This window comes from Microtus pennsylvanicus, chromosome 13 (genome assembly GCF_037038515.1).
Source record: "Microtus pennsylvanicus isolate mMicPen1 chromosome 13, mMicPen1.hap1, whole genome shotgun sequence".
Lineage (NCBI taxonomy): Eukaryota > Metazoa > Chordata > Mammalia > Rodentia > Cricetidae > Microtus > Microtus pennsylvanicus.
The window spans coordinates 73053422-73070138 of record NC_134591.1 but is presented as its reverse complement, the minus strand read 5'-3'; the positions used below and the strand labels follow the sequence as shown (position 1 = coordinate 73070138).

General features: G+C 49.3%; 1 protein-coding gene and 1 pseudogene across 2 annotated transcripts; one reads left to right on the top strand and one right to left on the bottom strand.

Moving 5' to 3' along the window:
- Window positions 1-527: 527 nt before the first annotated feature.
- Window positions 528-16265, bottom strand: Casp9 (caspase 9). 2 transcript variants are annotated; one of them, XM_075946573.1, is made up of 9 exons: window positions 15909-16265; window positions 13140-13539; window positions 10797-10831; window positions 8207-8383; window positions 7752-7841; window positions 7433-7580; window positions 3657-3836; window positions 3068-3177; window positions 528-1207 (listed from the first exon to the last, which is right to left on the bottom strand). In XM_075946573.1, exons 1-9 carry the CDS (start codon window positions 16038-16040, stop codon window positions 1118-1120), a joined length of 1362 nt encoding a protein of 453 aa, XP_075802688.1. In that variant the 5' UTR covers window positions 16041-16265; the 3' UTR covers window positions 528-1117. The 2 variants fall into 2 exon arrangements, with proteins under 2 accessions (XP_075802688.1, XP_075802689.1); XM_075946574.1 differs by having other exon boundaries at window positions 13140-13536; window positions 15909-16221.
- On the top strand, window positions 12718-13012 carry LOC142834249 (large ribosomal subunit protein eL43-like; annotated as a pseudogene).
- Window positions 16266-16717: the final 452 nt, after the last annotated feature.

The following is a 16717-nucleotide window of genomic DNA, read 5'->3' as shown; positions in this document are numbered from 1 at the left end:
TAGCCTCAGGGCCCGGAAAACAAAGCCCTGGAGGAGCATGGTGCGATGGGGCATGCTATAATCCAGTGCTCAGGAGGCATCAGGGATGCGCTACACAGAACCCAGCTCAGAGATAAACCCTACCATGTGAGCTCAAGTGGATGTTCCACAGAGCAAAGACTATCAGAAAGAAAAGAAACTAAGTCAAAGTCAGGATAGCTATAGAGACCCCAGGGGCAGCACCTTCTCCAGGGAAGGCCAGCATTTCACCATTGCACGTCACTGCCATCAGGGGACAGGTTCACTTGGCAAGGAAGACACTGGGAGACAGCGGTGGGGACTCAGGATAGCCGAGCTCTGTCCAGGTGTCTCCAGAAGGGTAATCATGGTCCTTCAGACAGGAGACTTTTCATGGAGACTCCGGGCTCCCCCCAAGTCACCTCCTGGACTCGGGCAGGGAACTTAGAAGACATGGAGAAACACTCAGGAAAAAAACCAAAGTCTCCTTTATAGGGAAGAACAGACAACAGGAGTGGGGACAACGCAGGCAAGAGGAAGACCTTTGGCCTAAGATTTATTTTTTAAGAATAAATGATACAATAAAGAAAGAACGAACCCTTCTGGAAACTTCAGTGAGACTCAGAGATCCAGGTGTTCACACTGGCCCGCTGGACTGTGGGTCTGAGCCCCAGACCCCTGTGGGCTGTTATGTCCCCTAGGGCACATGTGACAATGTCTGAAGACATTTCTGATTAGCAGAACTCAGGAAGGGTCTCCTGGCAGCTGGCAGGTAGAGACCAGAGATGGTGCAAAACACCCTGTAATACACAGGATAATCCCATGACAGGATTACACCCCCCACACGTCAGCCGTTCAGCGGCAGAGAAGCCCTTGCTCTAGAGAGGGCCTGGGGTCACCGATGAAGAGGCCAGGTGGCATCCACAGCACACTCTCCCTCCACCACTCTGCGTCTCTCACCAACCTGGAAGCTGCTAGGAGCCTGTCTGCCACACAAGGGGAAAGAGCGGCCTGTCCCAGTTCCAAAACCCTGGCTTTGCAGGACAGACCTGGTCTCAGCCACCTCCAGGGTATGAAGGTTTAGGGAAGAACAATGAGGCAATGAGCAGCCCCAGCCTCATTAAGTCCTGAAAAACAGTTTCTTCCGGAGGAAGTTAAAACAGCCAGGAATCTGCTTATAAATTCCTTTCTCAGAAACAGCATTGGCAACCTGCAAAACAGAACCACAGGGGGAATCTATGAGTTCAGTGCCCTTGTCTGAGGCCATAATTAAGGGGGAGGGCACTGAAGGGGCGGGGCCATCAGAAGGCCTCCTGGGTGGCTTATAGAACAAACAACACAGCTACTGGAAAAGAATGGAAAACTCAAGTTTTCCAATACAAAACTCAATTCCAATCAGACTGAAAGGCTAGGGGTAAGAAAGATGGCGGCGGAGGGGTTGGGAGGGGTGTAGAACAGGGGAGGGAGGGGAGGACGGGACCCAGAGACGTGTGCTGCTGCTCAGCTCCCCCTACCCTGTAGGGCCCCACTCAGGACCAGAAGTGACTCCTAGCCCCCCGGAGTGTGTACCTGAGCAGAGCAGTGAAAACCCACAGGGTCCTCGTTGTTTGGAGCATTATTTAACTGGGCAGAGATGTGTTCCATGTGTTTCTGCCACAACTCTTTAACTATGTAAAGATGTGTTCCATTTGTTTCACCTTGCCTGCCTAAGGCACCTGACTGAGCTAATAAAAAGCTGACCTGGCAAAGCTAGGCAGGGGAGGGAGAAGTGGGCCTGGTGGGCAGAGAAAATAGGGAGAAGAGAAGAGAATGAGGGAGGAAGAGGAGGAAAAGTCAGCCAGCAGGCACGAGAAGCAATGAAAGTAAGGTACACTGACGGAAAGAAAATAAAAAGCTCCGAGGCAAAAGGCAGATAAAGAGAAACAGGTTAACTTAAGTTAAAAGAGCTAGGCTGGGTCGAGTATTCAGAACTCATAAGAAGTCTCCATGTTATGATCTGGGAGCTGGTTGGTGACCCAAAAGAAGGGAGCGAGTGCCCCGAGTTCGCTGGCTGCTGCAGAGCAAGGCCCCGCCAAGCCCCTTCCCTGTGCATTCATTCTTGAGTGTGGGAGCCCGCAGTGACTCTGTTTCCATCTTGACTCAAGGTCAGAGAGTTCAAGCTTGTCAAGGCCAAATAATAGGGTGTCTTGTCAAAGGCAAGGCATGGTCACTACCTCTTTTGCTCCTCAAGGCCAAAGAACAGGATGTTTGAGCAAAGGCATGGTTACTAGATGTTTGGAGAATTAAAGAGGTGATTACACTTGTTTGTTCCTTGAACCAAGGGGAGGAAGTCTTGCCCTCCCCTTTTTGCTTTGGGTATAAAAGGGCTATGAGTAATAAATTCGAGGCTACTCCAACATTCACTGAGAACCCTCCAGAATCTATCTTCTTTTTTCTTTCTTAATTCTCACCCCCTGTTTCAGGTATCGCTTGACAAGTTGGTGGGTCCCAACAATTAGGCCTCCAGGAAGGGGACACTCTAGGACAGAATCACAGTGCTTGATGGTCAAGAGTCAATGACATTGGGCTCTAGATGGAGCTCAGTTGGGAGGTTACTTGTCTAGCATGCATGACATTCTGGATTTCACCCAGAACAACTGGGTGTGGTGGTGCACAGCTGTTAATCCCAGCACTCGGGAAGTAGAGGCAGGAGGATCACAAGTTCAAGTTCATTGCTCACTACACAGCAAGTTCTAGGCCAGCCTGGGCTACATGTGACTCTATCTAAAGAGAGCATGTTGGGGACTGCCACAGGGTTAAGGGAGAGGCACGTGGTCAGGGTTCAGGGTACCATGCTCTTGCCACTGAGCCACCCCACCTGGCTCTTAGGACACTCCGTCACCTGGGAACCAGGTGTCAGCCTGGGCACCTGTCTCCAAGGAAGCAGGGGAAGATAGCACTTCGCCAACAGGACGAACGTCATCACCATGCCCACGTTCCTCACTTGAGAGGCAAAGTGCTCCCCGACTCTCAGCCAGGGCCTGCTGCCCTGCTCTCCAGGCCTCTGCGCCCCTCAGGAAGAAGGACTCACCCTGAGGAGGAGGGACTGCAGGTCTTCAGAGCGAGCCCACTGCCCCAGGACGCCGTCCAAGGTCTCAATGTACCAGGAGCCACTCTTCTTGTCTCTCCAGGAGACAAAACCTGCAGGAGAAGACCGAACTCTGTCACCCAGCAGAGAGGCACACTCGATGGCAGGGTATGCAGGCCACAGCCAGATCCACACTGTAGCTCACAGTCAGGTGGCAAGGGCGGCCCTATCCCCGTGGCTCCCTGAGCAGCTGTGGCTCCCATCTTCTCCCAAGAAAATCAAGGTTCTGGGAAGTCGGGGGTCTCAAGGTCAAAGGATGCACCCAATTGCCCCCTTACCACCACGCAGCCAACACTGTGCTGAAGGAAGTGCCAGCCCCATCCCTTGTTTACTCTGCAGCAACCCCTAAAGGATCACTGTTCTGAAGCCTTGCCTGCTTCACCCTGAGAAGGGGCTCAGGAGAAAGGAAGTGACTTGCCAAGGCCCCGCAGGCTGTACCCAGCAGAAACAAGACTTCAGGACATAGCTGCCTCCGGGGCTAGGGGTGGGGGCATCCCTGGGAAGGTGGGATAGGATAAATGAGCTAGCTCACCTGGGAAGGTGGAATAGGATACAAGGATGTCACTGGGAGTGGGCAAACTTGACACGGCATCCAGCTGGTCACAGGTCCTTGGGCCTTCCTGGTATGGGACAGCATCTGGCTCAGAGTCACTGTCAGAGGCCTTGCCTTGAGAGGAAGTACAGGCCACCTCAAAGCCGTGGTCTTTCTGTTCTGCAATAAGCAAAAATAGACACCCAACGTCACTACACCGTAGAAGCACTATAGCAAGAGGTGCTTCTCCTGAGAAGGGAAAGGCCTGGTCCTGAGTTCTGCCAACACTGGAAGGAAATCGAAGCTGGACATGGCGAAGCACACCTACCTTGTTTCCAGACAGGGTCTCGCTATGCAGCCCTGGCTATCCAGGAACTCACTATGCAGACCAGGCTGGCCTTGGACTCAAAGATCCACCTGCCTCAGCCTCCCCAGTGCTGGGATAAGAGGCATAAGCCACCACGCCTGGCAGAGTATTTATTGTTCATTGTGTGTGGAGGTATGTGCACATGAGTGCAGTGCCCACAGTGGCCACTAGAGGGTAGATCACCTGGAGCTGCAGTTACAGGAAGCTGCCCAATGAGGTTGCTGGGAACTGAACTGGGTCCTCTCTGCAACAGTATATGCTCTTAACTATGGATACATCTCTCCAGGCCCTGGCCTTGACTTCTGCTCGCCCTGTTTAGGCTTCCCAGATAGCTGAGATTACAGGTTTGTCTTTTTTTAACTACCCTAATCATTTTATGGTTTCCCAAAGAGGAAATCCAAACTATACCAACCAGGGGGACGACAAGATGGCTCAGTAAGGACATGCATTCGCTGCCAAGCCTGGACCACACAGGTCCAGTGCCTTCGTGGATACAGGAAGCCCTGATGAGAACTGACTCCAAGTTCCCTCTGATCTCCACGAACATGCATAAGTGTGAACATACAAAGTTTTATGTGTGTGTGCCAAAGAGATTTAAATTTACACCATATTAAAACCTTTAACTGCAACTTTGTGGCAAACATATACCCCAAATAAAGAAAACCAGTCACAGGTAATCAAATCAGTGTTAGCATGCTTACCTCCTAAACCCACAATTTCCTAAGGAAATAATTCAGGTGCAGCCCATGGCCCACTATGGAAACCCCTGCATAGTGTGAGCTGAAGGCCATCACCCAAAGGGCCGTTGTCGGGAAACTGACATGGGAAAGAGGAAAGATCAAGTCAGAGAGGGACACCAGTCACATCTCTGTTACACACTTTACCCATAAAGGGACTGATCCCCCGTATATCATACAGCAGGTCCCCTCAGCACGAAAGCCCTCAGCTGCTGTGGTCAATGGTGTCACACCCACAACACCACACCAGTTACCGGCTCTGGGGAACTTTCTCAAGCCTGGTTCTGTGCTACCTCCTAACGAACGGGAGCTGACATGATGCCTCTTAAATTAGAATGCTAAATTTGAAAACAGCATCAGTAGAGTCACCAAAATCCCGGGCCTCATTTGCAGGTGTGTGAACAGGACATCCAGCCAGGCTAGGGACAGGGAAGTCACTATGTTTCCATTCTTAGGTGACATGGCACCACCAGGTAGCAAGAGCATTAAACAGCAGGTCATACTTCCTGGTGGGAACACAGCTAGACAAAGGGAGGGTAGATAGGATCTTATGTAGCCCAGGCTAGCCTGAAACCATTTTTGGTCTCTCTATGTAGCTCTGGCTGCTCTGGAACTCACTATGTAGACTGGCCTAGTCTGGAACTCACAGAGATCTGCCTGCCTCTGCCTCCCAAGTGCTGGGATTTACCTTGCCAAGGAAGGGGGGCAGTTAGGGAAGACTTCCTAGAGGCAATGACAGTACATTGTAGCCGAGAGAAAGAGGAGTTGGGGGCTGAAGGGATGGCTCGGTTGGTGGTAGCACTGGCTGCTCTTGCAGAGGGCCCCGCTGTGGTCCATATGGCAGCTTACAACCACCTCTAACTGCAGCTCCGGGATCTCATGCCCCCTTCTGGCCTCCACCGACTTCTGCACACTTGTGGTGCACAGACATACATACATGCAAAATACCCACATACATAAGACTTAAAAAATAAAAATAAAAAAGTCGCTTGATGCCAGTGGTGCACACCTTTAATCTTAGCACTTGGGACACAGAGGCAGGAGGAGCTCTGTGAGTTCGAGGCTAGCCTGGTCTACAGCGTGAGTTCCAGAAAAGCCAGGGCTATACAAAGAAACCCTGTCTCAAAAGAAAAGAAAATAAATAAAAGTCTGAAGAGTTAAGACCATTCACGTATGTGGGACCAAAACCCTACTTGCTACTGAAACCAGTGAGATTGGGAGAAGTAAAAACTGTGGCTGTCCCGGAAGCTGGCATCCCGCTCAGCTCTGTTCCTAGATCCCTCTGTCTTCCAGGGGTCCAAGTTGGAGCATCATCACAGAACACATTGGATCAGGAAAAGTGTAAACAAGAGGGCATCGCCATGACCCAGGAGCCCAGCGCTGCTTCTCCCTCCATGTTGTCCATATTCTGAGGAAAGAACCCTGGCAGCATGAGGTGACCCTGGGCCCGGAGGTAGGGTGGGGGGAGTGTGGGAAGGGAGGCCCTGGGACAGAATAGCCAGAGTTCCTAGTTGTCATTATCTAGTCTAACACACTAAACGACTGGTATTCATTTTTGTTTGCAGATGTGAGTGTGCATGTGTACGTGTGTGTACATGTGTATGTGTGTTTGAGTGCACTTCTGAGCACATGCATGTGGGGACCAGAGGACAATATCAATGTCCTCCTCAATCACTTCCCACCCGCTGCCCAGCAAGCCCAAGAGTCCTCCTGTGCCCACCTCCTGCACTGGAATTACAGGTGGGCACTGCTGTGTCTGGCTTTTCCGTGGGTGCTGGGGCTCAGACTCAAGAACGCCCCGTTTTCATGGCAGGCTGATGTGGGATATTCTTCTGTATATATGTTGCTTTCATTTATTTTATTTTATTTTTTAAATGCTGAGGATAAGATAGTATTTTTTATACTTATTTATTTATTATGTATACAATATTCTGTCTGCATGTATGCCTGCAGGCCAGAAGAGGGTACCAGACCTCATTACAGATGGTTGTGGCTGGGAATTAAACTCAGGACCTTTGAAAGAGCAGGAAATGCTCTTAATCACTGAGCTATCTTCCCAGCACCCATTATTTTATTTTTTATGTTGCTAATGAATAAAGCTGTTTTGGCCAATGGCTTAGCAGAGTAAAGCTAGGTGGGAAATCTGAACAGAAATAAAGAGAGAAAGTAGATGGAGTCAAAGAGATGCCATGTAGCTGCTGAAGGAGAAAGATGCTGGAAAACCTTACTGGTAGGCCACACCCTATGGCCACACATAGATTAATAGAAATGGGTTAATTTCAAGATGTAAAAGCTAGCTAGAAATATGCCTAAGCTATTGGCCAAGCAGTGTTGTAATTAACGTAGTTTCTGTGTGATTATTTGGGTCTGGGTGGCCGGGAACGAACGAGCAGTCTCTTTCTACAGCAAGCATTTTACAGATGGAGCTATCTCCCTGCCCCACTTTATCTGCTTTTACAGAAACTCTGGGGCTGACGTCATCCAGGTCACACGAACCTGTGATGTCACTGTGCTGAACTCCTTAGATGATGCTGGGCTTGCAGCATCTAGGTGGAAGTCCTGCTATCCACTACTGTGTGTGGAGAACCCGCTGGACACAGCGAGCAGCTAGTGAGGGAGGCAGCAGGCAATGGCTCCTTATCTGTGCTCCGGAGAAGCTGAGTGTCACTTACCGCCACCACAGGCCTGGATGAAGAACAACTTCGGCTTCCCTCCCAGGCTAGGGCAGCCAGTCCCATTGAAGATGTTCACAATTTTCTCGATGGACACGGCGCATCCATCTGTGCCATAGACGGCACCCGGGAACTGCAGGTGGCTGGCCTAGAGGACAAGGCACCCTGGTTACAAAAACAAGATTCTGGGTAGAAATCCAGAGGCCTCTCCCAAGGTTTTGTGTGTCAATATTCAGAAGGCTGTAGGTGAGGACATCCACTAACAGAGACGGAGCAGGGCTACTGCAGGGCCTGTCAAGGATCAAGAGAAGCTTCCTACCTGGCAGCCATGAGAGAGGATGACCACCACAAAGCAGTCCAGGGCACGGTGGTCCCGTTGTGCCATCTCCACCAAAGCCGCAACCATTTTCTATAAGGGAAGACAGCAGGTAAGATGGGACCTGCAGGGTCCGGCCTGAGGCCATGACACAGCACTCTGCTCCCAATTATAGAAGTTGTGATGGACACAGTCAGAAGATGGGTACCATTTGAAGGAAAAGATGCTATGCTTGGTCACCGACCATTTACTCCCCACGGCAAGTCTATGAGAACAGTTACTCTTGCTTCTAAACAGGGAAACTGTTTAGAAGAGGCGTAAGAGGTTAAGGGGTAGGCACAGAGAAAGCCAGGTCGCAGACTCTCTAAGTCTGACGCTACGCTGACCATGCCACTTCCCACAGCCCCATGGACGGAGAGGCTTGTCTGGAGAATGTCCCTCAGGGGACAATGATTTACCTTGGCAGTCAGGTCATTCTTCACCTCCACCATGAAATGCAGCCAGCGGAAGCGGTGCTGAAGCTTCTCACAGTCCACGTGGGAGCCAGTGCGCGTGCTGAGCCCCGAGGAAGGGTGGAAGTTCACATTGTTGATGATGAGGCAGTGGCCACAGGGGTCCGCAGCCAGGATGTATGCCTGCACAATGAGTTTTCAATATCATGGAGGGGGTTGTCTCAGTGCACTCCAAAGGAGAGGTCACGACCCCTGGTTCTCCACTTATATGGTTGAGTCTGGAGAGCCGGCAAAGGGCATCGGTGAGCTCTGTAACCCCCAGGACCAGCTGGACAAGTACCAGGTGAGTCCCTGCATACCAGAGAGAACTGAATGCCATCTTACAATTCAGGGATGGAAAAATCATAACCCAGGTAGGTGGCTCCTATACATAATCCCAGGTAGGTTTGGTGGCACACACCTTTAATGCCAGCATTTGAGAGGCAGAGGCAGGGAGATCTCTGTGTTCAAGGCCAGCCTGGTCTGCAAAGAGACTCTGTCTTAAAGGAACAAAACAAACTCAAAAAAAACAAAAATAAAACCAATAAAACATATGCAATCCCAACACCAGAGAGGTTGAGGAGGAAGATTGCCACAAGTTCTGAGTGAATTGGGGGCTTTATATTGAGTTCTAGAACCTCTTGGACTAAATAATAAACCCTTGTCTCAAAAATACAAAAATAGGGGGCTGGAGAGATGGCTCAGCAGTTAAGAGCACTGGCTGCTCTTGTAGAGGACTGGGTTCAATTCCTGGTGCTACATGGTAGCTCAAGACTGTAACTCTGGTTCCAGGGGATGTGACACCCTCTTCTGGCTTCTGTGGGCACTGCACATATGTGATACACAGACATACATGTAGGTGGAACACACACACACACACACACACACACACACACACACACACACACTAATAATTCCTTAAAAATAGCAAAATAAAACAAAACCCAGACACATTCGCCCCAAAGGGACTTTAAACACCGTGCAACTTGGTGGCACTGACCCAGGGCATCATGAGTGGTATATGGTTGGTTCTGTCACAGCAGTCTCTGGCCAGGGCCTGCCCTCTAATTTAAAACAGCTTTTACCCCAGGTTCAGACCCTTGAATGCTGTGGGATAACCCTTCCATATGCTATGAATATATGTTGTTCTCATTGGTTAATAATAAAAGCTGTTTGACCAATAGCCAGGCAAGATATGGTTAGGTGGAACAATCAAACTCAGGACTCAGATGAGGAGGGGCGGAGCAGGGAGTGACCCAAGCAGCCACCCAGGAATCAACATGCCAGTAGACTGGTAAAAGCCAGGGCCATGTGGCAATACATAGATTAATACAAATGGGTTAATGTGGGCTGGGCAGTGGTAGCTAGTACTACTACGACTTTATTTACATCTTCTTTAGTGTATGCTTACTTATCTTTCATGTAATAACTAGGAAACAATTTGTAAAAATATTCCAAATAAATTTATATAATTTTTTGCAATAGGATGGTGGTTGCTAATACTACTAAGACTTTATTTACATCTTTATTAGTATATGCTTACTTATCTTTCATGTAATAACTAGAAAACAATTTGTAAAAATATTCCAAATACATTTATATCATTTTTCTGCAACAGAAATATTTCTTTAAAAATCTTCCCCTAATTCAAGTGATATCAGAAAATCCTTCTTAACATACTATGGTAAGCTATTAGTTGGAATTATAATGTATATATAAGAGAATGACCAGTTATGTATATTTTGTAATATTTATTTTATACAGTTTTTTTAAATATTTATTTATTATGTATACAATATTCTGTCTGTGTGTATGTCTGCAGGCCAGAAGAGGGCACCAGACCTCACTACAGATGGTTGTGAGCCACCATGTGGTTGCCGGGAATTGAACTCAGGACCTTTGGAAGAACAGACAATGCTCTTAACCTCTGAGCCATCTCTCCAGCCCTATACAGTTTTTTTTTTAACATTTATTTATTTACTATGCATACAGTGTTCTGCTTGCATGTATGCCTGCATGCTGAAATGGGTTAGTTTAGATGTAAGAGCTAGTTAGTAAGAAGCCTGAACTGCAGGCCAAACAGTTTTCAATTAATATAAGTTTTTGTGTGATTATTTGGGACTGTGCAGTCAGGACAAGAAGCGCTACCATCGTTTACACTTGAACTTCCTCTTCCATGACCGTCCATGGGTCTGACCTCTCTATCTCAATATTCCTCTGCCTGCCTTTTCTCTCCCCAGCGCAGGCTCTGCATAGTAAGTTGCCTTGTTCCCAACATGAAGAACTACAGCAGCACCTGGGAGTGTGTAGATGGCAAGGACAGTCTGAGTGACTTGGCTGGAGTCACCCAGAGGATGCAGCCCTTCTTTAGCTTTGAACTTTGATTTTACAGGGGCAGACGGGCAGGGTGGGTGGGACAGAGTGCTCCAGCTGGGGTCAGGAGCCACGGAGTGTGGTGACTGTAACCAGACTTCCCCAGCCAGGCAGGGTTCCTCAGCTCCTGCTCAGCCACAGGGAAGGCGTGGGGAAAAGAAACTCTAACCACATAAGGACTTACCATATCTGCACGACCCTTGATCTTCTCTGGAGCACCTGAAAAACAGGGAAGAAGAAATGTGGGTGTTGGGGTTCCGCTGGGAAAGGCCCAAGGAACTGTGAAGACTGCTCTCACAGCAGGACTTTGGAATAGAAGTCAAGGACACAGCCACCATGGAAACGTGTCCCAACGACATTAAACACACACATACTTCCACCCTTGAAAAGAGCCCAAGAACGTTCACTAAGGTCTTACTCAAAAGCCTCAAACTGTGATTCAGCCACTGGTGGGGGAGGGGGCCACCCTAAAGAGAAGCCAACTAGTGATACACACAACGCCCAGAGAGCAGGAGGCTATGTTAAAAACAAACAAGCCAGCCACTGAAACACAGACCACATAATTCCACTCCTACATAAAAGGAGTAAGGGAGGAGGGGTAGGATAGAGAGACGGTTCAGCAGATAAGAGTAATGGTTGCTCTTGCGAAGGATCCAGATTCGGATCCCAGCAAACACATAGTAGTTCACATTCATCCTTAACTCCAGTTCCAAAGAATCTGGCATCCTATTATGGCCTCTGTGGGCATCACACATGCATGCAGTGCACATACATGCATGCAAAACATTCATTCATATATATATATATTCATATATAATATGTAATATTATATATATATATATATAATAACAAATAATCTGTACGAGTTCCTGCTCCAAGTTCATGCCTTGTATTACTGCCCTGATTAGTCTGGAACTCCAGGACCAGGGAATCTGATGCCCTCTTCTGGACTCTAATGGCACTGCATTCATGTGCACATACCCACATATAAGTACACATAACTTTTAACTATACAATAAAAATATGATCTTAAAGGAAGAATAACCTGCTGGGCAGTGGTGGGGCACACCTTTAATCCTAGCACTCGGGAGGCAGAAGCAAGTGGATCTCTGTGAGTGCAAAGTTAGCCTGGTCTACAGAGCGAGTTCTAGGAAAGCTAGGGCCACACAGAGAAACCCTGTATCAAAAAAACCAAAATATCTGCTCTTACGGGTCCTGGATACAGTTCTCAGTATCCATATAGCGGTTCACAACCACCTGAAACTCTTAGTTCCAGGGGATCTACTTCTGTGAGATTCTACTCTCATGTAGTACACATAAAACACTCAGGTGCACACACCGCACACACACAGAATAAATGACTTCAGGTAATTCAGAACAGGAACTGCTGCCACCTAGCAATGAAGAACGAACTGTAGGCCTGCACACCACCGCAAATGAAATGCAGATAAGATGGGCGAGAGATGTGGACTCAACAGAGCTCCTAAGATACAATTTCATTTTCACTGATATACAAGGACAAGCAAAAGGGACAGATGCCGATGAAACCAGAATGGCAATTTCCTCAGCTGCAGAAGTGGGTACTGACTGGAGACAAGGTCTCCTGGGATACCAAAACATCCTGTAATGTGATGGTGTGGGTGGTGGCAAGCTGTGTGCACACACATGCAGGAAGAAACCCTCCATCCTGGATGTATGCATTTCCCTGCGAACTGTGACCTTGTCATCTCTGGCAAATTATTTCGCTTTCCTGCACCACTGTTTCCTTGCTTACAGGGCTGAATCTAAAGGTATCCGCCTTGCGGGGTTGCAGGGAGGTCGGAGTATACATCATGCAATATGTATATGTCCTCACAGCCTCCCTACACCTCCTGCCAGGCGTGGGTACTTTCAGTCATCCACCAGAACCAAAGGCAAACCCTGAAAACAGCTCCTTCTGGAAACACTCGGAGAAACAAAGAGTAGCCACAACAAACTCTTGCTCTAAAGATGGGCTGTCAAAATTGCATCTCCTAGAGACTGATTGGAATATTCCACTCATCTCTTATGAGCACTCATTAGGACAATACTAGAGCTCTCGGGGCCTGAGCTTAGGTTCCAGAGACATGACTACATGCACCAAGAAAGTCGGGAAAGTTGGGAAATATGGGACCCGCTATAATGCCTCCCTCTGGAAAACGGTGAAGAAAATTGAAATTAGACGGCATATACACCAAGTACACTTCCTCGTTCTGTGGCAAGAACAAGATGAAGAGACGCGCCGTTGGCATCGGGCACTGTGGCTCCTGCATAAAAACTGGCTGGTGGGCCTGGACCTACTTCACTTCTGCCATCAGAAGACCAAAGGAACTGAAAGACCAGCAGAAGTGCTACTGTTGTGACCTCCCTAGCCTCTTATAAATGGGTTAATTTACACACAAAAAAGATAAATACTAAAATTCTGAATCTCAATCCACCAATTTGTACCCAGAGTCACATCCCAATAACCGTATCACACCTACCCACCAACCATTCTCTCAGTACTCACAGACATCATGGCTTCTGTCAGAACCAATGTCCACTGGCCTGGGAGTTTCTGGCCTGAGAACCTCTGGTCTGAGGCGAGCAGGCCAGAGTTCTTCTGGCCCCAGCACCACAGGTGTGAGGTTTCCCTGGGCAGGCTGAGATGTGTCCAGCTTCACTACTCTCTGCTCCTTTGGTGTGAGTCCGATTGGTCCCAGGACCACAGGCACCAGGTGGTCTAGGGGTTTAACAGCCTCTGGATCCTGCTTGGCTGCTTGCCAGCTAGTTCGCAAGAATGAAGCCAGGGTGTCTTGGCCTGTGTCCTCTAAGCAGGAGATGAAGAGAGGAAGGGCCTGCCTCCCTCGGGTCTCAAGATCGGTGACCAGCTGCCTGGCCTGATCCCGCCGAGACCCAGAGCCTGCCTGCTGTTTGGATAGAAAAACCAGACAGACACTCATTATCCAGAGACATTCATTGGCTCCCACTCTGTCTCCCACTTCTCTAGCGTTAAGGCTGGGGCAGGTGGGCAGAAACTCACTCAGCAGTGCATTGAAAGCATGTCGCATGTCCCTCTGCAGCCTTTGCTAGTCTAGTCACTGCAGTGCTTCCAAGACACCTACTGTGTGTCCAGCACTGTGCTGAGTGCTAATTAGTCCCACTAAAAGGAGGAAAACGGTGGCCAGCGGCTTGCGCAAGGTACATAAATTTTTCTAAATTTGTTTTTAATTATCTATTTCATCGCATTGGTGTTTTGCCTGCAAGCATGTCTGTGTGAGGGTGTCAGGTCTCCTGGAACTGGAGTTATAGACAGCTGTGAGCTGTTATGTGGGTGCTGGGAATTGAACCCAGGTCCTCTGGAAGAGCAGTCAGTGCTCTTAACTGCTGAGCCATCTCTCCAGCCCCAAAATCTTCTAAATTTGTTGCTAACATTTAAGTAAGTGAGGGAATTAAATGCAGAAATCAAGATTCCTAGCCTCTCCTTTTTGGAGGAAAGAGGTTTTGTTTGGAATGGGGGCAGGAAGCTTTCATTTTGGTTTGGGGGAGGGAAAAGTTCTCAAGTAGCCAAGACTGGCTTTCGACTTCCGTGAACTTCAGACTCTCCTGCTCTTGCTTTGGTTTTGCTTTAAATATTTGTGAATGTGTGTGTGTACATGTATGTGTGTGCATGTGCACCAATTGTGTGCCAGGTGCCTGAGGAGGCTGGAAGAGGGAGTCAGATCCCCTGGAACTGGAGTTACAGACAGTTGAGCTGACATGCGGGTGCTGAAAACTGAACCCATGTACTCTGCAAAAATGTTCTTAACCACTGAGGCAGCTATCCAGCCCTTGCTCTTGGTTTCTGAAGACTGGACCTCATGTAGCCAGGCATAGGTAGCCAAGGATGGCCTTGAAAACCTGATCCTCCAGTCTCTACCTCCTGAGTGCTGGGATTCCAGGTGTGTGCCACCACCCCTGGAACCAGCCTTTCCTTTCAGTCTGTCACAGCTGACACTAGGCCAGGATACTTACAGCTCTGATCATACTTAGCTGGAGAAAGGAACAAGATGAAAAGCTGCTGGGGCCTCCCTGGGCAGTTCAGCCTCTTAATGTGCCTTGTAGGCTGGGACTTTCCCTTCAAACCACTTCTCTTAATCAGCAGTGTTCTTAACGGAAGTCGCTCCTAATACTGATTTTATTTATTTATTTATTTATTCATTCATTCATTCATTTATTTATTTATTTTCAAGTCAGGGTTTCTCTGTAGCTTTGGAGCCTGTCCTGGAACTAGCTCTTGTAGACCAGGCTGGCCTTGAACTCACAGAGATCTGCCTGCCTCTGCCTCCTGGAGTACTGGGACTAAAGGCCTACACCATTGCTGCCAGACTGGTTTTACTATTAGTTGGTAGTTAATCATATGAGTCTTGTCCACCGTTTTCTATTTCTCCTTCACTGGACCAGACCAGGTTTCTGGATGATAATACAGATGCTGGAGACAGCCTTCTAGGCAGTCCCCAAGAAAGAGCCTGCCATTCATAGCCTCTCAGAAAGAAATATTCCCTTTTCAGACCTGTGGTGACGGGGTCAATTGGGACAAAGTGCTAAAGTATATTTTTTTCTTAGTTTTTCGAGACACAGTTTCTTTATGAAGCCCTGGCTCTCCTGGAACTCACTCTGTAGACCTAGGCTGGCCACGAACTCAGAGATCCGCATGCCTTTGCAAGTGTATTTTTTTTTTAAGATCAAATGTTTGGTTTTATTCCTCTATGCTACTTACATCAAATCCCTTTTTCCTCAAAAATCCTTTATACAGCATGCACTTGATACATAAAGGCCTGACAAAAACAGACAAGGCATGCTGCGTCCGGGTGCTGTTCACTTCACCTCTGTTGTCTCACTTGCTCTAGGATGACCACTATTCCATTTCACAGTCCAGGAAACTGAGGCTCAAAGAGTGTAAATGACTGGTACAAGGTGCCAGTGCAAGGCTAACGTGGGTGCCTAGGACGGTAATGGTAGAGTCTAAAAAATACACGACTACTTTATCGAGAGAAAGACGAATACTAACATAGTGTAGGTTACAGTCGCTTTAGCAAACACTCCGCAAGAAGTGCTTAGGGTTTTTCTATTTATTCTTCTGGACTCCATAAGTCCAGATAGGGGTGCCACGCCATGGTTTCCCATGATTGCGCAGGGAGCAAGGCAGGGAGAGGAGGGGAGGAGTTCGGGGACGGCGCCGTCAGCGAATATCTTCACAGCCTTCGAGCCCCCACCTGCGCCGCGGGAAAAGCTGGGAACGCAAGGAGGCGGGGCGCACCTGGATATCCTCGATCATGTCCCGCGTGAAGAGCTCTCGACTAAGCAGAGCATCCCAGAGCTCGGCGACCTGCAGCTCGCCAACCAGGCGCACCCGACATCGCCGCAGGAGCTGGCGGTCCGCTTCGTCCATGGCGGGCTGCTTGCGGGACCCCGGGTTCCGTCCGCTTCCGGCCCTCGGGTTCCGCCCCGGCACCCACGCCCCGCCCCCATACCACCCTAGCAAGGGATCCCGCCCCGAGGAGGCCCTGCGAGCCTGCAGTCACCTCGGCCTCGACACTCCGCCCTGCCCCAAAGCCGATCACGCGCACACTCGGCTCCGCCTCCCCAGCCAACTCATAGCACCCCGGCCACCCTCTCAGCCCCATCTCCCCAGGCTGCCCCATTTCCCCCCTCCCTCCTACGAGCCTCGGCCACGCCCCGCCCCTGGAGCCCCGCCCCGACACCTTCGCCACGCCCCCTTAAGCCCGCCCCGACACTTACACCTCACATCTTAAGACCCGCCCCATACAATATTGCTCCTCCCCTAAGACTCGCCCCTACGTCGACGTCCCTACTAACCTAGACCTACACCCGAGCCCTACGTGCTCCTTCGCTCCGCCCCTATGCCCGCCCTCCCGCCTCTTGGATCCGCCCCCATTCTGCGCTCAGTTCCTCCCCTGGTTTCGCACTCAGGCCCCACCCCCCATCTTTTTCTCCTTGAGGTGCTAGGGTCTAGTACCTAGTTTTGCCCTCAGCTCCGGTTCCTGCTCCCCGGCCCCGCCTCTATCAGACACCAACGTAACATTGCTCCGCCCCCTTTGTCCACCC